This window comes from Thunnus albacares, chromosome 15, assembly GCF_914725855.1.
Source record: "Thunnus albacares chromosome 15, fThuAlb1.1, whole genome shotgun sequence".
NCBI lineage: Eukaryota > Metazoa > Chordata > Actinopteri > Scombriformes > Scombridae > Thunnus > Thunnus albacares.
Genome location: NC_058120.1, coordinates 5,523,036 through 5,547,103, shown reverse-complemented (window position 1 = coordinate 5,547,103; position 24,068 = coordinate 5,523,036). Strand labels below are relative to the sequence as shown.

Below are 24,068 nucleotides of genomic sequence, written 5' to 3'. Positions count from 1 at the left end.
AATAGTGCAAGTACTCAGTAATGGAAACATATTGTTCCATCTAACAGTATTTTCTGATGTATTTCCTTAGCAAGAGCATTTTCATGCTCGACATTTTGACTTGAAAAAGCACAGGTGAAACTAATAACTTCGTTGTTAAAAGTTGTTAAATTGTAAAACTGAAACAAGTTCTTAAATGAACAACTGTCTTGGGGAAATGAGAAAACTGAACGTACAGCATAATTACAGACTACTAGCTGTGTTTAAACAGCTGAACGTTTAACTGAACATATTCTAAACCACAGCTAACCACAAGTTAAATGCTTATTGAAAGAGCAACAGATCTGTGGAGTTTAGATTGAGTATTGATGGTGGTATAAGTAGTAGAGATCAGCTGTTGGGTGGGTACATGAGATGACTGGTCACTTTGGGGTTATTTGTTTAAATTAACCATGGGTAATGCTATATAGATTTTAAAGGCACAATCCATGATCCAAACAAACAAAAACATGGTCCCACCACCAAATTCAAAACACAGCATTGGAAGGTTTGTTTACATTAATGATGGGTGAACTGTAGGCCTATATTTTCAATTATGACCAACTGGGAAACACACCAAGTGCTTATTTTCCAACTATAACATCCTCAACAATATTATGTTCATATATCTGCAACTTATAGTTTGCAGTGAAAAAAAACTGAGTGGGCCTTTAAACTGATAGAGTAGAGATGAAACTGTGTCAACTGACAGGAGTTAATAGGTGTCAAAGTGAGGGAGATATGAATGAAGGAATTCAATCAAAACTACTTCACAACAAGGAATTTCTATGTTTATTTTTATTATCATGTGGCTGAAATTATTTCACAAAGTGATTAATTAGAAAACTTAGTCTGGATCTGAAGTCAGTACATCACACAGTATATTTAAAGGTACTTCCAATTTTTTTTGGATTGGTTTTTGCTGCATGATAGTTGTGAAAATGTGAGTTAACATCTTCATCAATAACATCATGGTGAGGATAGCATGACTACAGACTTTTAGTGAAAACACAGTATCACTATGTTCCTGTGTAGCATAGCACCTGACTGTCCTTCAGTACAGAGATAACCACATTAGATATTGCTGACGGTGACTTTCAGTTTGAAAGACTCAAGCAATGAACTAAATCAGTGTACAGTACTTTGTGACTTTGAGTGTAAAAGAAGGACACAGGAGGAGGAACCCAAGCATAAAAGGTGACCATACCCCTGAGTGCTGACGTCAACGTTTATTTAAGGGCTGAAGCCACAAGCTACTTAGCTATTCCCTGACAGCTGACGGCTGCAAAACACTGTGAATGTTCATCAGCTGCCAGTGAGAATAATCTGACTAAAGATCACCTTTTCATCATAAACAGTATTGTAGTGGCCATGATTTATATTAAAAATCAATTGAAGTGAGATTGTGGTTTCTGGTGTCTGCAGTATTGGCATTCTTTGGAGGGCAACTCTGATATTTGGCCTGTTTTCATTGATCTGAACATTCTTATCTGTTTAAGAGATAACAGATAAAACACACACAGACACTGTTGATGAAGGTGACTGCGGGAAACTGTTTCAGTGAGAAGAAGAACATAAAAACAGCACAGCATGAAATGTTTGCTCAGATTCAACACAAGTGAGAAATAAAACCTGTTAACAGCTGAATTAAAAAATGGAAATCCTGCTAATGATGATAAGACAAACTGAGACTTAATAACTTTATTGTCTGGTTTATTCTTCTCCAATTAAAGACTGCAGATCTCGATACTTACCATGGGATGAATTGTGAATTCAGCACCTTGTAAGGATTTCTATTGACTTTTACTGTTCTTGACCCAGGCACATTGATTAAGAACTCATTACACTGATGACCTAGCAAACAGCAGGACGCCTCTCATTGGATTAAGCAATTAAAAGCCTTTTGAAACAAAATACAGCAACGTGACAACAAGTCGATGGATCAATAACAGATGAGGACTGAAACAGCATGGTAGGAATAGACAAAGGACAACTGCAGAATGCTGTATCATGTCTATAAGGAATTTTAAAAACCTGCTACAGACACAAGATTGAGTGTGAATTGAGATAGTGTCTCATAAAGCATTTAGCGTACAAAAATGTAACTCTTGGGAAGAAAGCAACTAAAAGTATTTCCCGAAAAGCAAAATTATTCCTTTTGTCACAACAGAGGAAAAGACTTGTTTGATATTTGAATGTTATCCCCATTTTGTTTTGCCAAGTTTGTTGCAGTATATTGTGTGGCTCTCCTTATAAGTTATGCTTCATACATGACTTTGTGGGGATACGTTCTTGACATTGCATCCTGGAAGACTCTTTCGCTAGCTGGAGGGGGTTCAGTTATTGCTTCACCTGAGATCGATGCGTTTTTGCCTCTCATAGAACTTGGAGAACTTATTGAAGATGTTAGTGATGGGCAACGCCACGATAAGCAGCCCACAGATGATGCACAGTGTTCCTATTATCTTCCCACCAAGCGTAACAGGAAAGGTGTCCCCATAGCCCACTGTAGTCATGCTAATAGTGGCCCACCACCAGCCAATAGGGATAGTCTGCAGCTCTGAATCCGGAGATTCTTTCTCTGCACAGTAAATGAGAGCAGAGAACATGGAAATGCCCACAGACAAGAACAGTATGAGAAGTCCGACTTCACGGGAGCTGTGTCGAAGTGTGGCACCAAGAGAGCGAAGGCCAGCTGAGTGGCGTGCCAGTTTTAGGATGCGAAACACTCGCATCAGCCGCAAAATCTGCACCACTTTGCCAACATTCTCCAGGTCTGTGTTTTCACCTTCGTCCGCTATGTCACAGGCCAAAGTGACATAGAAGGGCATAACTGACATTAAGTCAATAATATTGAGGGGACTGCACAAGAACTTCCTGGCTGATGGTGCAACAGCCAAACGAAGAATATATTCTGCAGAGAAGAACAGGACACAGAGGTTCTCAAAGAAAGTCAGCACTGGGTTTTCAATCTCCTTCTCATTGAGATCCACCTGATGAAAGTCAGGCATGCTGTGGACGCACATGGCTACAATGGAGACAATGACAACACTTAAGGATGCTACAGCCATCACTTTGGCTGAAGTGGAGTGACCTGGATTCTCAAGTTGGATCCAAATATTCCTGCGGACGTCTGCACACCAGGAGCCTTCAAACATTTCTATGTCCTCGTCCAAAGCTGACAGCTCCTCAATAGATGAGTCCGGGCTGTGGAACTGCTGGTCTTCGCTCCAAGGATCCCAGCTTTTATCCTCAGCAAGTTCCATGAGCTCATGGAATTTGCCACTGCAGCAGAGGTCAAGGTGACGCTCCTTGATGCCCCAATACTCAATCTCTTGAAAAAAGGAAACTATGCACAACCCATCCACCAGGTGGATTTTGCCTGTGAGGTAAAAATTGAGAACATAACAGAAAAAACGTGGATTGCGATCAAAATAGTACTCCATGTCAGAGGGACTGAAGTCATCGCAGAGCTCCAGGATTGCTTCTTTGGAGCTGCAACACAGAAGACGTCCCAGGCGTGTCTGAGGGAAACGTTTCAGGACATTGTGCTCCATTCGTTGTTTGAAACCCCCAACATTGACATTAATGAAGCAATCATCAGGACTGTGCCGATGAAAGATCTGTCCATACACCATGATGGAACAATGAACAGCTCCTAGAGGTTGTTTAGATGTCCTTGGTGAAAAATCTCAGAGGCTTCGTCGCCTGCACACAAAGACACTGGGATTAGTACACCTCTTACACTTTCTTGTATGTAATCCGATCACAATGAAGTGCATTACATCAGGGTTGTCAAGTATCAAGTTGCATCTGGGTTTCTGTGACACGCTGTAATGGAACTGTGAAATGACAGCAGATGACTGGCTGAGCATTTTCTATTTCAGTACAAGAATATAATGAGTCTTTCCAGTTGACATGAAAAACTTGTACTTTCATTTGTGTCACTGGTTACATGTGTTACACATCATGATAGCATGCCTGCATAAATAGTGCATGCAGTGAACAACACTATCAAACTTTGTAAGTTAGATGTCCAAAAACAGCTGCAAAAATTAACCAAAGGCATTTAACACAAGAACAACTTGCTCAGTAAATTAAATGCATCAGCTGCTGAAGGCTCAGTGCATACTGACTGGCCTTTTGAAACTATGATATTAGGTAAGTGCACCATTTGTGCAGTTAAATATGACACCTAACATGATCAATATTTTTTACAAACATACATACACTTAGTGCTGGTCAAGTCATCAATAGCTGCTGTCACTCCTGCTGGTAGCTTTAAAGGAGTTGCAGTCTTACTTCTATTGTGTTACGCAAATTGCAGTAAATGGAAAGCCAAGGTCAGATTTGACATATTTCTGCTGCAATAAAAGTTGTCGGCGTTATAGAGTCTATAAAGGAATCGACGGAGAGGCATAAAACAGCAAAATACTTAAGAGAAATCAACGGGACTTTGTGCGCCACTTAAAATAACACGATAATCAGATGGCAAATAATCTAAAAAAATGTGCACAAAATATACTTTGACAAATTGTCCATGGTCGCATCCATAAAACTATTACTTCTAGTTCAAACTTCTCCTCATAGACACAGCAGCTGTAGGTAATTATTGCACCTTACCTGGCCATGTTGTGTCGGCGGCGCAGACGTCCTGTGGCTGGTTACTTTGCTCGGTGTCCAGCGCAGTGACGCTCAGTCAGTCCGGCGCAGGGCGGGACGCAGCATCCAGCAGGACAAATGATCACACGGCTGACACATCTCATCTCCTACTAACCCCACTAACAGGCTGCACAATATATTTAAACTTTTAACGTGTTGTGTGACACCAGTGTTCAGGGCGCGCCAGCTCACTTAAGGTGTGCCAAATTTATCACTGTAAATATTTTATGATTGTTTTGGCCAAGTGCTGACATTATTCTTTAGGGGCTGCTTGCGTTTTCTCATTTGTTTCCGTTAGGGACATTTGGCTTCGCTGTGCTGACTTTTGGTGTCAAATGAGAATAAACCTTTTGGGAAATAAGCGTGAAACTAATGGAACAGGTCTACAGCAGAGGGGGATATGAGGCATAAAAAAACGAATTAATTGGTTGAAAAAAATAATAAAAACACACAGCTACAGCGTTAGGCCTACAGTATAGTGAATCCACTTTGTGAGTGCACCATGCACACAGGATTTGTCATTGTCATCACGCCTATGCAACATTGATGCAGTGTTTGACGACTTAAAAACCGAAGCAGGGGTAAAAGTGTGCACGAGGGCTGTAGGGACTTCGGTGTTAGAGTGACTAAAGCTGCCAGTGTTAAAACGTTGAGGTCTGTGACACAAACACGTAAACATGCCACATTAATGAGTTATACTTTGAAATAACACTAAAAATAGGAGCATTGCCCTTCATGACCCCTGTGGCCTATAGATAAGTTAAGAGACTTCATATTGAGCATTGCAGACATGTATGTTACAATGAACATGTACTGGTGTTTGTTCATAAGTTGACATAATAGAGAACTATTTTCAACAAAATTAATTTCCAAACCAATCAACTGACTTAGCAGAAGCAATGCACAGTATGCAAAGTGTACTTTTTTATAATGGAAGTGAAAACATCACATGACTTCAAGGACCCCAGTGTAATGCAGAAATACTTAAAATCCTACTGATAAAACACTGTAACTCCTAATTTAAGGCTCAATTAAACAAAACCATCATGACCCAGATATGACTGAGTAATCATTGGTCAATGCACTTCATAATTATTTCATGAGAAATTCTGCAGTGGCATACCACATCACTGAAAATATACACAATGCAAAACAGAACACTGAGTCAGAGATGATTAACTGATTTTTTTTTTTTTTTTTTAAAAAAAAGCTTTATATAATAACTGTTTTAGATGTTGTATCCTTCTCAGTAATGCAATTTACTGACAGCAGATGGCAGAAGAAGGCTATCAGAGGCAGGTCAGCATGGCTCACTGACATGCAAACACACAGCAACTGTCAAGACTGATACAATGACTGCATAATGATGCGTGTATTAACTTCTGTTATATTCTGCAACTGTTTGGTGTTAAGTGAATTATTTGTAATGAAATGAATGTTTTGGATGGTCAAGACTTTTAAAACCAGCTGAAATCAAGCAAACCTTTCTTCCTTGACACATCAATGTAAAAGGCTGAAAAGATGCAACCTTGCTAAGGTACAAGTTATCATATATAGTTTTCCACTTGTAGGATTAATTAAACCAGACTTTTCCCTCCACAGATGCAGTGCTTCCCTCATCATCTGGTAAACTGACCCAGTAGAGGACATAACCTCACTTAAAGAGGTATTTGATCTGGTTGAATGATACAGCACTTAGGAGCTTCATACAACTGCTCAGCTCAGATGCTTATTTGTTACTAATCCAAGTGCAGTGATGTTATAAGCAAACACTGCTGATGGTGTGGGCACTGACTGGTAATTTTCCAAAACATCTAGTTGATGAGGATTGTCTACAGTGGTCAAGAATACAACACATGACATTAAAGTATCAGAAAAATGAAATCCAATCAAAATATATATAGTGCTGACAGTTTATTCACTGTTGGCTTCCATATAAAAAGCAGTTATATTCAAGTATTTTACAAGATTTAAAATACATTTAACTCAAATATTAAAGACACATACAGTACCAGTCAAATGTTTGGACACACTTTCTCATTCAAGTGAATGGGGTCGTGTGTCCAAACTTTTAACTGGTATCATATATTGAAGTAAATTGAACATACATCTGCCACTTCTTGACTGTTGACATCACATGTGACAGTTTGAGTTTAGGTGCCTGCTTTATTAGCACCTTCATAGCTGCCTATCTAAGCATTAACCACAACAAGAATGTTACTCTCAAGAACTTTAAGCATTAAGTTGAAACCAAGTGCAGCTATTTCCACAAGTAAATAATTTTGAACTATGTGTTCCACAAACTCATAAAAAAGAAACATATATGAAAGTACATTTTGATGCTGTGGAATGTGGGACTGATCTTCAGGCTACAGGACTGTGACACAGCGGGCAGCAGTTATATTTGCTGATCTCCTGCTCTAGAGCGCAGTGTTTACACGAACTGCACATCCAGAACTGGTACTCCTGGATTGGTAGACCTGTCACAATGCATGTGGGTAACTTTCCCTCCGTCCTGAAAGAGGGAAAAATAGAATTAGTTGTTATTTCAAGGAATATTTGTATTAAAGCAGCAGATGGGTTAAAGGGATAGCTGGCATTTTTCGAAGCAGGGTTGTATGAGGTACTTATACAGATCAGCTGTTTGGGTCAGAAAGTGCTGCTGCGGCATGCGTAGGAATACAGAAGTTCTACGGTTGAGAAACCATAGTGCCAAAGTGACCACCATTTACTGCAGGTAATACACTGACTATGGATAAGTACCTCATACGACCCCATTTCAAAAAAAATGTGAACTATTCCTTTAATGGCAGACAAAAAGTTTCAGTAGATGGCCCGTTGATCAACTTTCCATTTAAGTGATGTACTTACTTAACTGTCCTTAATTAACTGGATTAATCTGTTTTGATTTTTTGTCTTTCTAGTTCTACTTCTAACCTGTCTAATGTTTAAAAATAAGTCTATGAACAAGAATCACTCATAGAACATATTTCACGTCAAATATTATACAGATAATATACAGATACAGATAATAATAATTGAATATTTAATCATTTCTGTGTGCAGTTTAAAGGTATGTTAATAGTGAATTTTCTAAAGGTCTCTTCTTCTGAGAGGAACTGCTACATGAGCCCACAGACATTAATCATCTGAGCTAAGCTGACCTCATGGAGGAACAACAGGCTGCACTCAAACTGACACAGAAATGAAAATGATATTGGGACTGGTCCCATCAGTGTTTGGAGCCAGAGTTTGATGTGAACTCATTGGTGCCCTCACCCCTCTGATGATCTCTGCTCCATCATTCGGCTGTCCTTTGGGGTGTGCTTGGTGAAGATTTCCAGGGCCAAGTCCTCATACAGCTGACGCTGTTCTGGTTCCAGACTCTCCAGGGATTCCAGCTTGATGAAGGCCTGTGAGCATGTGCCGAAGGCCCGGTTGGCTGAGGCGCAAATGGCAAGCAGAGAGTAGATCTCCACCGCAGGGATGATGTCCTCATACTCACGTAGGTGAAGGGCTTTTAAAAATGAATTGAAAACATTGGAGAGTTAGACTTTCACTATGTTTGGTTGAGTCTAGGATAGGAAACTAACTTGCCTACACCATACAAATATGTGTCTGTTGACACTTACACAAGACCAACTCAGTTTTGCATAGGCCGGTAAAAATACACTCATTATGTATACATCCTCAGGTCAGTCAAAACATTGCTTACAGTATGCCCACATAACATGCAGCCAGTTACTGTATCTACATGTAGGTCAGCTCCATGTCAGGCTTCTGAAGGTCAACAGAAGTGGTCAGGAACAGGATTTTACTGCCTCAGTAGTTGATCTTAGAGTAAGTAACTTTATGGTCTGATTTGCGAGCTAGAAGAATTCAAGTTAGGGCACAATATAGGTAGAGGAGGTAATAACTACAGATTAAGAGCAAAAAAAAACCCAACTTATTATGATAATGACATATTGTTGTGTACAACTGTTACAAATAACAGAATAATTACTTCAAAAATATGTGAAGAGAGCACTTAGGTAAATAAAACAATTTTTGTTTGAATGAGAGAAAAAAAGTGAATTACATCTCATGTATTCAACTCCTGTCTTTGAGTAGGTGGGTAAAAAACTTGAATTATTAATATGGGGAAATTGTCCTGTGTGATTGGGTACCTGTGCGCATGGCGTTCTCCATGTAGCCTTCATACAGCTGCCTTTGAGCAAGCAGGAAGAAGTGATACGCCTCTGCTCCACGCCAGGCGTGGTCTACAATACGACTGTCTGCAGAGGTTGCATCTTCCTCAAGCAGCCCAGCAAGTGCAAATGTTGCCTAATTACAGAATGAAGTAAATGAAGGATGAGTAAAAATGGTATTGAGTACAGTATATCAGTGGTTCTCAACCTAGAGATCGTGACCCTCTAATTTCTGGGGGTCGCCAGATGGTTGTGGAGAAAACAAGACTAATTCAAAACCTAGTGTATGGCTGAACCCTGTATGAAACACTACAGGGCTTTTTGTTTGAAACAAAGGCTTTTTATTTGAAATAGCTACAGGAAGTGGCGGCGTTTGGCTGACCAATGGTGTAACTTCATCACTCGGTCATACAGCATTCGGCCGGCTCTTTGTGTGGTATCTTCCAACATAAAACCAAGAATACAGTTGCTTTGTTCAAATAAGCAGGTCCAGTCATCCCAGTAAAATGTGTGAGGGTAGATAATGAAAAAAAGAATGAACTGATTGATATGAGGCAACAAGCCTTTAAATGGAAGTCTGTCAAGAACTGAGTGAACAGACAGAGGATAGACCCTGAGTCTCTTATTTGATCTTATTCTTTGATCGCTCCTCGCTCCTAGCTTGAACTGTTCTGGTCCGTCATCTTGCAGGCTGTCCCAAAGCGATTATTTCTGCCCTGAGGAGCGAGGATCGAGGAGTGAAGAGGGATCTCTGAGGAGCCATGAGCAAGGATACACAAGAGCAGCCTTCATGGAAGTCTTTTACCAGCCAACATGCTTCCTTATTGGAAATCAGTTACTGGTCGGATGCTGCAGCTGAAACTCAAGTGTATCACTCCCAGGTTTTATATTTCATTTGTTTTCTGATTCACCATCTAATTAAAAATCTGTAAATTGTAGGTCTGAACAACAAAAGAACCATTAACAACTATTAGAAAGATTTTTCTTCTTCTTTTTGATCTGTTATTTTTGTTTTGCTTTGACACCAGTTTTGTTTTCAGGGGACAGTTTATCCGCAGATGAGACTCATTTTTTCTGCAGCTGGACATGTAGACATCAGTACTGACACGGTCTTTCTCTGCCCTCTTGTGGTCAATAAGCTTTGACTCAACTTGCAACTGGAGCTGGACATCATCACTCCTGCAAACTGAAATGCTAAACTGAGTCATTTATTCTGTGATGCACCAACAAAGGTCTTCTGTGTAAATTTACATCTTATTTTCTTGTGACTCTCGGTTGAGCAGAACTGACAAATTGAGATTCATGTTGTTCTGAGATGTGATCCATGTGTTTTGCATCACATCTTTCACAAGGCTGTATGCTCTGTTTCAGTCATGAACACCAACCTGATTATTCTGGGGGTTGCAACTGGAAAAGGTTGAGAACCACTGCAGTATATGATGCCTTTCTATCATTCATTCATCTCTAGAATAGGCCGTAAACAATATTAAAAGTTTTTATTGATGAAAAAAAGAAATAATACCCATATTAAAAGCATATATGGGTATAAAGTATACTGTAATATATCGTCTACCTCCGACTTCTTCCCTTTGGCTTTACTCTGCTGTGACGTCTTCACCTGCTCGTGGTAATTTTCAACAAGACGTGCTGCCAGCACATAGAGCTTCTTTACCCGCAGTGGTCGCGTCCTTTTCTTTGCCTCCTCATCTGCTATCTGTAAACAGTACCCACAAATGCCATGGTATGTACTCACACACAATTAATTCCAGCAATTAATTAGCTATATACTTAATACAGTGTATAAATGCATACATGTTATTATTCCGCATCTAGTACATAGGGCCAAGTTTTTTAGTTTTTTGTTAAAGAATAGTTTTTCTCTCAGTTATCAAAATGCCAAATATTATATATATATATAAAACATCCATAAATACTCTCTGTATATATACTCTCTATAAGGTTCTGATGGAAGCTGAAAGATGATCAGTCACTAGTGAATTTCAACTGTACTGAAAGTGTTGACTCTACTTCCCTCTACGTCCCTCTCTACTTCTCTCTTTTACTGAAAATGTGTTTTTGTTGTTTTGGAACAGACCTCTTCATTTGAATGTACTGGAAACTTTCAATAGTGTCTTCATGGAAAAACAAGCCTACCTTAAACATGAGTTTGGCTGCATCGAGGAAATGGTGGGCTTTCTGATACAATTCCACCGCCTCCAGAGTTTTATTCTTCTCAAGAAGATGTGAAGCATATTTGGAAAGAAGAGATTTTATCTCCTTCATGTTGTGGGTCCTGGCGAGTTCCACTGCTTTGTTCCACTGTGGGACAACAGCAGCATAAAAAAAACAACATAAATACTACTGCATGCAACTTTTGTAATATGGAATTAGTCACATGAATCACGCATATTAATCATAATGTTCTGATTTTAAAAGCAGGATTTACTTGAAATTAGTGGCTGTGAAAGACTTTTTAACTGAAGTCACTTTCTTGCGCAAGCACTCAAACCCTGCAGCTGCAGATCTTATTTATGGTAAAACCACAACAGTTAGACATGTGAGGACGCTGTATTTTTAGATCTATCGATGGCAACAGAAAGTTTAAGTGGAAACAGTTAAAGTGACAGCTCATTCATTTCAATGTCAAACGCAGCATTAACACAGCAGGAGGAAAAGCCTGGAGGGGAGGCAGTCAGGATTTCTAATGAGCTCTCTTTGGATTAACACGGGTCAATTACAGCACAGTTTTAACATTTTTTAAACTAAAGCCAGCTGAGACACAACATCCACACAAAGTACAGCAGTTGCAGCTTACATGATGCTTCCCTGCAACCACATACTGCTATCATTTCCTGTCTCCAACATGAACAGCTAAACAACATTTTTTCTTTAACCAAATGGTACAATTTACATTGGAAGAGCATATTTTTAGTTTTCACACTCCAGGGCTAAATATCACTCAGGAGGGTGAGGGGAGTGGGAGGACAGCAGGTGCCACAGTGGCTGCTGTGGTCGAAAGTTGTTACATGCTTTGATTATAATCTGAAGGTCACCGTGGTGTCAACATGTCTGTCGCTCACAAACACTGGCGCCACAAGTTTTCTGTCTGTCTCTCACCTGGTTCAGATGGACACACGTGTCGACGGCAGCTTTGGGCTGGTTGCATTTAAGGTAGGCGTTCACAGCCTGTTCACACATGCCCACGGTGGCAAACATCTGACCAATCTCCTGCAACATAGAGGTGTAAAATGACAGTACATGAGATGCTGTAGAGTTGGTTTTATTTAAAAGGTACATATTTATAGAGGTCTGATACCACAGCATGAAGCTTAAAGATGATATCAAAGAGTTATTATTTTTGGTCAATCCTGAACATTTGTCTCACCGGCAGAAGTTTATGATTCTCTGGTAGCAAGGTGGTCAGCCTCTCAAGGTCATCGTAGTCCTCTAACATGTAGTAGCATTCTGCCAGCCTCTCCTGGTTACGACCTTGAAGATAGTACTGCACTGCATTGACCCTTGAAAAAGGAAGAATAGATACTTATGTAACAGCTATAGTAATACAGCTTTTACCTTTGCGATAAATGGTGACATTCAAAAGAGCAATGGCTGATTATCTGTATTTTTAACTGTTTAGTATTTCCTAAACATACTAATTAATGATATTAAATGGTGTTGAGATTGAATATGTGAGTGTATACTTTAAAAGTATAAATTGAGTCTATTTTCTATTGCTGGATGCTCTTTAAGTAATGCATATTCCCTGCACAAAGAATATAAAATACTATCACACTTGTTGAAGATTGCTAAGACATAACTTTTACACTTTATATTTAGCATTTATAATCAGTGAATAAACAATTTACAACATAGCTGTGAGCAGATATAAGGACACTGGAAGTGGAAAACTTCTACTGGGAAGCATCCAAAACAGATGTATAAACAGATAATGGTTGATAAAATGATATAACACAGTTGTAATCATCTAAAAGATGCCTTCATATTGTATATGAACATGAAAATCTAAATTATAATTGTATCATTACAATTGTATCATTAATGAGGTTTTTATTTATTTATAAATATTCTTTTTACTCTCAAGACAACTACGCAAACTACCTGCTGATGAAGGCCAGATAATCCCAGTAAGTGAACCTTGAGTCAAAGGTATAATTATTGAGACTTTCATGAAATACAAACCCAATTCTTGGACTTCACTATTCATGTTTTTTCTGCAATAGCCATTCAATGTAGGGTATGTCATTATTGTGCAGGTTAAATACAGAGGGTTAAATTAAAATGTTACCCTAAACTAGTTTTAACTTCTAACATGAGTATAATGCACAGAATTCATACACTTAACAGATAATCAGAGAAAAAGGCTGAAAAAAATCCCAATACCACTTCTGTCTGTCAGCAAAGTAATCTCCGATTGCATTGTAAGCCTGCTCCAGCAGAGCATCATCACAGTCACCAGAGCCAGTTTTGAGCAGCTGGAGCACCCTGAACCAGTCTCCCAGCTTGATCCTAAGGCTGATGGCAAGATCCCTAGACACAAAGAGAAACATCAAATGGCCCCTATTACCATCATGCCTGAAAAATGGTGGCAATTTATCTTGTACGATAACACCAGCATTATATCCGACACAAGTTTAACAAAAAAGAAGAACTGAATTCATTAGGGCTCAACGTACCTGCGATCCATGTCCAGGTACATCCGCTCAGCTTCCTCAAACCTGCTGAAGTAAGCTGCCACTTCTGCCTGTTTCATGGGCTCGCTCTGCAGGTTTCCCAGACGCTTGACAAACTCAATGCCCTGGTAGTCTTTGCAGCGAACAAAGGCCTGCTCAGCTGTCTTCAGATCTAGTTTCTGGAGGGCTGCCTCAGCCAGCAGACGCCTGGCAGGTTGATAATGGAGAGAGGTTAGTCCCTATCAGTAGGGCTGAATGGCATGATGTATATGTGGAAATCCTTATACCCATCCTACTTTGATTAATTGAGATTTAAACTGGAATGAAACTATTGAGCTAGAAACTGGCCCCTAAAGAACAGGAAGGACATGTTTGAAGTTGCCAGATTTTGAAGGAAGCTGCAAAAACTGGCATACCAGCCAAAGAAAACACACAAACCACAGCGATCACACTGCTGCTTCAAAAAACTGTAAATCTCTAACACTGCCATCGTCCTCCCACGCCAGCATACTGAATATGCTCACATGGAAAAATGATAGTGACAGCAGCTATTTAGTGGTGATAACCTTACTTTTTTCACTTTTCTCTCAAATATAGAAGATGTAAAAAAATCGGTGGTTGTCAAGTTAATCATTTTAAATTGCGCATATACCTATCACTAGATGACACCACAATGATTCAACCTATATCAAGTTCATGAAAGCTTTTACACTTTGTTTTCTCCAGCAACAGAAAACCAAAAGAATACATGACTGTATTAACAAACCAAAAACATTGCCAAAACCAAGAAATAAGGACTTTACTTTAAAGGTATACTATGCAGGATTTTCCAAAAAACAATGTATAGACTGTAAATAATCCCTCTCAATTATCACTTATGACCCACTAGAAGTGTGTGGCAGTGTGTTTATCTACAGAGACTCTGCCCTCTGCCTGTATTTTCTTATTATTTTGCTGCTGTGTTATTATTTTTGCTTCTGGGGAGTTGGTGTGTAGCCCCCAGCCAATAACAGTACACAGGGTGTGAGGTTGGGACTCATAGTGTAGCAACCAGGTTACATCTCTGTCTCTGTCTCTCTCCTCTGCTTCGCTCTGCTTTCTGTCTCCGTGTCATGGATGTATGAAGAGCTGCAGGTCTGTGTGTCTGATTGACTGAGGGCGGGGCTGAGCGACACACGCACAGAGCAGAGAGGCCACAGTGGACAGGATGAAGCTGCATTCACACAAAATCCTGCAATGCGGCACCTTCCTGCAGAGTTGTGCAGAGGTATGGGTGTGTTTATTTGCTTTAGAATGTAACCGCTGTGAAACAATCAGAAAATAACATTTTATTTATCTGATTCACTGCTTTGCATCGCTCTTCATTCACTCTCTCTTTCACTCAACCATCACTGCTTCTCTCTCTCTCTCACTCGCTTGTTAAACCGAGGAGGAGGGGCCAACCTTCAATGCTGTGTGTTTACAATCACCAAGCGACAAATCCTGCATAATATACCTTTAAATAAGAAAAGTTAAACAATCCCCATGCTGAATCAAAAGCACAACAATTTTGCATTTACCAGAGTCTTGGGTGAGGATTGTCTTCAATGAACTGTGAAGCATCTTCAATCCCCACTTTTTCAATCAATGCACGGCTGTCTCTCAGGGAGCGGATTTCAAAGTTGATGAGGTTGTCTTTGTTCGGCCGCTCTGGATCCTTTAAGGCAACATCGTATAATCGAATGTTTTATTCAATCAACAGATACAAACTACACGTTTGAACCCTTTCAACATAATAAATACTCATGCTGATTACCTCTAGTGAAGCATTTTGTAATCAGCTGTTACCAAACTATTGTAAGTCTTTCTGCTTTGGGATATTTGAGATGCAAAATAGAACTTTCACTTGACACCATGAGAAAATAAGTATGTTTATACAGTATGTGTGTGATTGTGTCCCAACTCAAATGACACTAAAAGTTTACCTTCATGATTTCATCAAGCAGAACGGATTTGATTTCCAGGTCCTCAAAGTTGCAGATGTATCCAGATGTTTGGATGGGTTCCTGTTTTAAACATGCAATAAAATATTGCAACAGTAATCACACTCAGATGTATATTTAGAATAAAAATAATTATAACATTAAGACAATATAAATCAGACATCATTTGACCATCATACAAACACCAGACACTCCACCCACCTCTGGGTCCAGGTTCCTGAAGACGTACATCCTGGTCTTCTCCATCATGGCAAACAGGTCAGGGTTGTCATTCGCCCACTTCATGTCCCAAACATCCTTGCGCTCAAATTTGGATGGATCTCCTGCAGATGCTTGATTGCCAGTGCCATCGTCTGTGGAGGCACGAACTTCCAGGTCCAACAAAGTCAGCACGCCTGCGATGTCGATGATGGCCAGTCGACTAAAGAAAATAATGATTACAGAATGATGTGACAGAGCTGCAATCATGACGTTCAGATATAAAACTGTTTTTAAGGTGATTCACGACGGATTTCTTTAGAAAGATGACTTAAATCTGCAAAACATCAATCTGAGCTTGCCTGGAGTTGCAGTTCAAAGACAGATAGTAGGCTCTGTTGTTCAAAGTGTATTTCTGGATGAGAACAACATTTGGGAGGCTGTATTTGTGGATGATGCCAGACTCCCGGCCCTGTAAGCACACATAAAAAAGAAGAGACTCAGTGTTTTACTTTGATTTTACTTTTCATTTTGTTGCACGATTCAAAATTCTGACGTACGTACCACAATCAATGTCTTATCTGTTGCTGTAATACAACAGATGGGATCTCGTGTTGCCTGAAATAGAACAGAAACATACATGTCATGACAACACATGTGCTTCATAGAAGAAATTACTTAATTATCCCTGATAATGATATTATAATGTTAAAATGTCAAAATATGATAATAATAATTATTTGTAGTAGTATTAAGATAATTATAACACCAATTTTATAGAACTGTTTTATTTTTTTAGACACATAAGTCTTGAGACTATTCCAGTGACTCGTATCTTGTGAAAAGGGTATTTTATTTGAATGAATTAAGACAAACAGGACTTCACATACTGCAGATGAAGAGTGAAAATCAAACAAAAACAGGAAACAAAATGCCTCAGAAGTGTATTTGTGAACTAGATTCCTGTTTGTGTGCTTCCAAGATAAAAATGTCACTCACTGTGAAGGCTTTCGCAAAATCTGGACCACTGTCACTGGCTCCAGATGGATTGCTGTCAATGTGATAGACCCTAGAAAGGCAGGAAGTGAAAACAAATGAGAAAGAGTTAGAGACAGCCAGCCAGACAAATAGTTGCCCTTTCCACTGAGGATACTTTTGGTCCAGGTGCTAAGATAGTCCTGGCAGAACATTAGATCAAGCCTGTCTGGAACCTCAGTGGCATTTCATTCAGATGAATGAGTCCTTTTCAGATTTCACCCTCTGACTCTCAGAATCTAGCCTTGTGGTTATCTTGCCTCCCTGTAACTTTCCATGACCTGATTGATGTGTACTGTAAGTCCTGGCATGGGTGTTGTATTTCTTCCCCTTCCACCAACTGGCTTTGTTAAATACTCTCTCTGCCACATCCAGTTTAGGTCCAGCTCCACTCTTCTGTTAATTGTTAGACCTCACCTCTCCCTTCCCTCCTTCTTGGTCCTGGTCACTTGGTTGATCTCCAAGGCGGTTAATTTCTTCGCTACTCGGTACTGCCACAAGTAGAAAGCCTCTTTGGATGCAGCAATCACATGCGTCTTGGTCATGGTGACAAACAGTGGATCTGACCGAGGAGACAAGTGACAGATTTTAATGTTTTTATTCATTTGTATCCACGCTTTCTTCATGTCATTTTGGCGGATCATGTATGTCCACTGTCTTCTGGCATCAAGTTTGTGATGTAGAGGATTTACACCTATCAATGTCACCTATCAAAATCATTTTAAAGCTTTTTTTGTTTGTTGGTTCTTGTCCATTTAAACCATACAGTATCTATACATATGAATAGTTATTAAACTATTTTCTGTGTGCATGAATTCCAACAAGTAAGTCCTGGGGTGTTCTTCTAGATTAATACTGTATATTTCTACAGATGCACGCTCTTTGACTAGTCTGGTAAAATATCCACCAATAGGCCACAAGAGGACTCACCTCCAGGAAAATGTATACTTCACAAATCCCTCTGCTTTTATTTACTAAGGTGGGATATCTGGAACCCATTCAGACCACTGGAACCTTTCAATTCTGTAGACTTTGAACTGTCTTGGCCCGAGCTCCTCAGCAAACATTCAGCCGTGTCGTGCAGAAACGGAATGCTGAACATCTGTGAGATATAAAGATGCCCAGCGCTCACTGTCTATTTGCTATAGGATGCTGTGGGCCCATGAGAGATGTAACTGTGGGCGGCAGGAGGCAGAGCGCCAACCGCCATTCCTTCACACAGAGGGTGTGATCTCTCACATTGGCTTGAAGAAATACATCAACTTATGGTAAATTAGGAGTTCGAGCAACTCGCTGCTGTGCTGCATGAAGATCTTTTGCTTCTATGTATGTAAACTTGTAGGACACATAGCATGTTTAGTGGAGGGTATGTTCAGTTTAAAGGATGTGTTAACTTGTAAATGTAATTTCAGTAGAATGACAATATTAATCTATCTACGTTTACTGTCTGAACTCACCAATGTCGATGTATTTTGAGTCCAACGGAGTCCCGATGGAGTTGCACAGAATCAGGACATACTGAAAAACACACAGTAGTGCTAAATTATTTTACAGATCAATTTATGAGTCTATATCATAAGAAATAGTCCTCATTTTGGGTGTGTGGTTTTTAATTTATACGTTACCCTTGCATGACTCGCAGACTCTAATTCAGCATCCTCCTGTGTAGCAGTGAATTACAAAAACAGGACGCAAGACAGCAGAGAAACATTTGTGATACTTACTATTACAGCTCACTCTATATACTCTACACAATATCTCTATGTTGTCTCTAACTCCACGAAATAGACTTAGAATAGATCTGTCGGAATCAATGAATAAGCTTGTCTGAGTCATATAGAAAGCAACAAGCTCATAAATTCAACCTGCAGTGTGATATATATCATAACAGATCCTGTTGCTATGATGAGACATATAATCTGGTGGTGTTAGTACCTGAGGCTGGGTGTTATCTGCCTTGCTGGCAAGGATGCAGAAGTCCCCTGAGGTAGTGATGGACATCAAGCTCTTGACATATTTGACAAACTTCTCGTTGTTTTTGGTGTCCCAGAACACCACACAGTACTCTTGCCGCTCTGGCTTTGTGTAGGCGTACACCACTGTGCTGCAACAGTAGCCCCACTGTTGAGAAACATGAAAGAGCTGCTGAGATTCACATTTTATGTGGGATTTCTAAACCCTGGGAAGCATGTGCCCACAGGTAGTTTGGTAGACAAGTCAATGACCTCTAAAACCACATGCTGCCCTAGCTAGAAAGTCCCTCCATTCTTTTCAACTATGTAAATATGATTATGAGATAAAAGACACATTACTTCAGACAACCTTTTCATCAGAACCTTTTGGAGGTATGGTGCAGTAGCTACTGCTCCCAAATGCTAACTGCTACTGTAGCTTCATTGAAAATATTTTTCTTTGGTTTTCAGGCAATTTAGACGAGTCTCCCTGCTATGTGAACATTTGAAGTCATAATGTTAAACTATCCATTAAATGTTTCAAAGAATATACTTGAGAAAATGTGTTAGAGTTGACAGTATGCAGAGTAAAGGATAGAAATTGGCAACATATTACTCGATTATAACTAATTTCCCCCTCTAAATGACCAAATAGTTAATGTGTGAGAACAATGTGTGATTTGGAAAGAGATTTGATACAGGAATGTATAATCCAGGAACATATACCTAAAAGAAAAAATGAAGGGTTAAAAGAGCAAAAGGCACTTACAAATGTATGAATATGGAAACACTGCCATGATGTAAACCAAATAGAAGATTTTTTTTTATTTAATGACAGGTGGGGCTGATTAATATTTATGTGACATGCTGTTTATTTGGTCTGTGATCATTTTCGTAATCAGTATACTATTAATTCTGGCCTGTGAGATTAAAACATCTCTAAACATACTCATGCCAGTGTCTAAGGAATTGTTTCTTTCCCTAAGGCAATTTCAATAATAAGCAAAGAGCACCTTGGAACATCTTGTTTTTAAGCCTAGCAGGTGTTGGCATTTACCTTGTAATCTGGTCTTATATTGGCAAAGTAGATGTAGGAGTCCACAGCCAGGCCAATACGCAGCCCTCCTCCCTCCCAGGCAACTCCAGTCATCTGTTTTCCAGGCACCTTCAGAGTTCTCAGATGCTATTCAAACACCAAAGAGCATTTAAGGTACAAATTTAAAATCTTTACTGTGTCATAGCATTTTTACTAGTGTGGGATTTGAGAGTGTGAGGGTTGATAGATATTTTTAATCAATACTGGTGACTCAACAGCTATTTTGCCAGGTGCTGGGATTCATGCTTTCAGAGCTCAATTCTCAGCCCACATGCATTTTCAACTGCTGAACAACGAAGTACAGTGCAACAACAGAGAAACTAGCATTGCAATGTATTTAATTGTTAAATTAAAAAAATCTAGTTCTATACTTTTTATGACAATGACGTCTAATGTGCATCTGATTTTCATGTCTAAAACCCTGCATAAAAGGAGCAAAATCTTCACCCTCACCTCTCCAAAGGGTGTGTAGAACTGCACTACATTGAATTCTTTGTCCATATTTGAGGCTCTGAGGGAACCTGCCACTGCCAGCACACTGCCACAATGATTCCACTGGATACTGACCACGTTCATCATAGTGTCAATACACACTGGGTCTGCAGAAAAAAAAGAAAAGTAAACATTTCATTCAAGTATAAACACAATTCAGTGGTTTCCAGGATTTTTTTTTGTTGTTGTTGTTGCTTACTTTCATCATTCTCGTAGCGCATGATCTGGCATCTTCCATTGTCAAAACAGATAGCGAGACAGGGACAGTCTGGTTCAACATAACCCCCAGTTCCTGCGTACCAGTGGATACCTGCTATACTGATGGCTCCGGTCGTATTAGTGAGGCAGCTGATGGTCATTTTCATCTGAAACACAAATATCACAAAAAGGCCAACATAAGCTAATAGTTAGTAGAAGCAAATGTGATGGGATGTAATGAGCTTGAAAGAGAGGGAGAATCACTGTCAGGCTTATATGTTTTCTGTGTTTTCAGGATAGCAAATCTTTACAAAACAAATTAAACTATTTTTATCACTTTCATGTGGGCACTTGGTGTTGGATATCGGTGTCTTTTCTGTGTCACCAAAGTCAGACATTTTCAAATCATACTAATATTAGTGGATCGTAAACAAGATCATATCCATCCATGAAAAGGTTTAAAGAGACTAATATTTTGTCATATAATATGCCCTCTGATAGCTATCAAAATACCAAAAGTGTGTTGCCACTAACTCTCCACTATTCCCTGTGCAGTGCATTATGCACTTTGTTTCATGAAAACTGCATCCTATGAGTAAGGTAATGCAATGACATTTCTATTTTATGTAAGCTTGTGCACTCACTATAAAGTTTCCCTGATTATCATAGATTTGGACTTCGCCGTTGGCCATGCCGAAGAGGAGGATCTTGCTGTCTGGCGACCATGCCACATGAGCAAGCTGATTTCCCTTTAGCTCCTTTCCCCAAATCCGGTTACCTACAAAAAAAAAAGGTCTTTATCCTACTGCACATTAATTTCCATTCACCCAGTGTGTGAACAAAGCAATCCTTGTCAAAGGAGCCTAAGTGATTAATTACATTTTAGTAATCTGTAAGGTTGTTTACCATCTACAGATCCAACAATGACCGCCCCATCCTCATACACAATGCAGATCTTTTGACCGTCAGCGTTCCAACTCATGCTCCTCACCACCGATTTGTTCCTGTTGTTGATCATCTCCTCGTACCACGCACCTTAGGAAAGAAACAAAGGCAGCAACTATTAAAGATAAATTTATTACAAGACAATCTGCAGTTTTAGTAAAACTGTGGTAATTACCTTTGTAGAGCATCCATACAATAATGAGTCCATTCTGGTCACTGGTAGTCAGTTTTTCATACTGTTCGTTCCATGTAACCACTTGTACTGCACCTGCAAGTTTAATAATCATCAGTATCATATATTATTTTTTACTATTGCTGGCCTACATCGCATTTGCTTTGCTTTTGTGGACACTGTCTGTTACTAACTACTGTACTGTACTACAACTATAATGAGAAAAGGTTTAGCAGTTATTATATTACTCACCACTGTGTCCCTCTAGAGTCTGGTTCATTGACAGGTTACTGGGAGCAGCAAGTCCTTTAAGTTTGGCATCATCTGTTGAGAAAGCACAGGAAAAGAGATCAGGCAACAATGTTCAAACAATTCTCAATAACGGAATTGTGAAAATGTGTTAAAAAGGCTGACACCCACATATGGTATTTTAGTTTATGGTAATATAGTTTATAAGTAAATATCAGCAAAGAGTTTTCACTGTTTCTTTCACTTCACTGTTGGTGGTTTGCTATGTTTGTTGAACACCATAATAACCAGCAGATGGAGTGGACAAGGTGGTACTATTTCTACTTACAGTGACTGGACACTAAGGCACTAGAACTGAGCCAAAAGGGTTTTGAAAGTTTCAAAAGATTTCTTACACACTGTGAGAACCGTTGTTTCGAAAACCCTCAAATCTCAATCACATGGGTATTACGTAATGGCTCAGACTGTGACAAATAAACTTAGACACATACCTGAATGTACGTGACATTACTCACCTGACATTATGCAAAATAACAGCAAAAAAAAAAAAAAACCCAACCCAAAGCAAATGTAGTATATTTAACTATGAACAGACACGCAGTATTAGCGATGCAAATTCCTGACACCAGGTTCACACAGCATCACTGTGCAGGGAATCAATCGCCAGGCAATATAAATAACTGACTATTCATGCTGCCATTATTCAGACATCTGCCATATCACCAATTTTGCACATCATCCTTATGGCCTTGGGCTAATGTAACTTTTGTCAATTAAAATATTATGACATATAAGTATTATTATGCCATATCAAGCCTTACCAATTATATAAAAGGGACCCTAACCACTCAAGATTTTTCAGAGGTAGTTTACTTGCACATGAGAGACATATGGACAGTACTAGTTATTTTAGGAGGCATATGGGTCCTTTTTGATTCGGTACATTCCACAGTAATACACTGTTGTCTGTGCATTGTGTATTGAATGTGTAATATTTATGTACTTTGCCTTTATGATCAGTCAGGTTTTCATTCTCATACAAAATGTGGTATTTCCATATAGGTGTAGCCTGAGAATCATGAAAGTGTTGTGGGACATGCAGGCTGTTCACTCCTCATCCTACACTTACCTGTCTGAGTTTCAAGCTTGAGCACTCTCAGGAGACCATCGTCCCCTCCACAGGCAATGAAGCCCTGATCTTTGTTCCAGGAGACACATTTCAGATGAATATTGTTGGGGATAGCAATCTATAAGACACGGGAAACGGCGGCCAAAGTCATGTTAACCAACGCTTTATCTCTTAATTTATTTAACAATTAGTAGCACAGGGGTGTCATAGTTTGTCCAGCACTCACCTTCTTGCTGAGGTAGATAAACATGATGGTGATAGCGTCAATACAAACGGAATTGCTTACGGCTTGTTATACTAATTAGCATTAAGCGAAGACACTAACCCAACGTCAATGATCAAACTAGACAGCTAAAGTGAGCTAACGTCAACTTCTACAACCTACATCCTGCGGCCTCGATGTAGTGAATGTAATATTAGCCTCTACCGTTAGCTTAGCTACCGATTAGTTTTGACTGCCTGACGCGACACAGCTACTCTAGTACCAAAGAGGGTTAACCTCATGTGCAGCGTCACAAATTTACAGTCTGGCTACGATAATATTGATTAACATTAGAAAATGTAATGTGAAAACATTTCAAAGTCGACGTTTCCGTGCCTTGTGTAGACAGACTACAGCACTCAGAGGCTGAAGCTTCCCACGGTCTCCCCTGGTAACCGTAAACCGGAAGAGTTGGGATTGTAGGGTCTTTATGGTAGTTGTAGTTTTTTTCTTGTTCGCGCTGACTTTACTCCCGTTTGATTCCAGTTTTCCAGTTTTTGAGGAAAAGCTATTTCTACGTTATTTGGCTTCACAGGGTTGTCTGCCTTGTACTTACTTTCCCCTACTGTAAAAAGTGATGTAAAAATGTTTATAAAAAGCCTGATAAAACAGCACTGAACAAATGCATGAAATGAAATCAGTGTTGCATTTAATTATGTTGACTAATGCAAAATAATGTTAGTCCATAAAGGTATCATAAGACTAGTGGAAATATCCACCTATAGGCCTACTCAGACCCCCAGGTAAAAGTAAAAGATACTCCATTACAAGTTAGGTCCCACATCCAAAACCTTCTTGAG

At 39.4% G+C, this 24,068-nt stretch overlaps 2 protein-coding genes across 3 annotated transcripts; both read right to left on the bottom strand.

The window, feature by feature from the left end:
- Positions 1-796: 796 nt before the first annotated feature.
- kcns3a (potassium voltage-gated channel, delayed-rectifier, subfamily S, member 3a) lies at positions 797-5,027 on the bottom strand. Its single transcript, XM_044375051.1, has 2 exons — positions 4,642-5,027; positions 797-3,726 (listed from the first exon to the last, which is right to left on the bottom strand). Exon 2 carries the CDS (start codon positions 3,654-3,656, stop codon positions 2,367-2,369), a length of 1,290 nt encoding a protein of 429 aa, XP_044230986.1. The 5' UTR covers positions 3,657-3,726; positions 4,642-5,027; the 3' UTR covers positions 797-2,366.
- A 1,552-nt stretch (positions 5,028-6,579) lies between these two features.
- wdr35 (WD repeat domain 35) lies at positions 6,580-23,670 on the bottom strand. Of its 2 annotated transcripts, XM_044375688.1 has the most exons (28): positions 23,233-23,670; positions 23,007-23,124; positions 21,881-21,952; positions 21,632-21,724; positions 21,418-21,546; positions 21,156-21,289; positions 20,513-20,678; positions 20,275-20,420; positions 19,783-19,908; positions 18,709-18,894; positions 18,399-18,434; positions 18,231-18,291; positions 17,191-17,335; positions 16,738-16,807; positions 16,303-16,356; positions 16,101-16,210; positions 15,742-15,961; positions 15,523-15,603; positions 15,118-15,254; positions 13,562-13,765; positions 13,269-13,415; positions 12,253-12,385; positions 11,985-12,095; positions 11,022-11,186; positions 10,441-10,581; positions 8,847-9,003; positions 7,960-8,197; positions 6,580-7,195 (listed from the first exon to the last, which is right to left on the bottom strand). In XM_044375688.1, the coding sequence occupies exons 1-28, from the start codon at positions 23,254-23,256 to the stop codon at positions 7,045-7,047; spliced, it is 3,555 nt and encodes a 1,184-aa protein (XP_044231623.1). In that variant the 5' UTR covers positions 23,257-23,670; the 3' UTR covers positions 6,580-7,044. The 2 variants fall into 2 exon arrangements, with proteins under 2 accessions (XP_044231623.1, XP_044231624.1); XM_044375689.1 differs by lacking the exon at positions 18,399-18,434.
- Between the last annotated feature and the right edge of the window lie 398 nt (positions 23,671-24,068).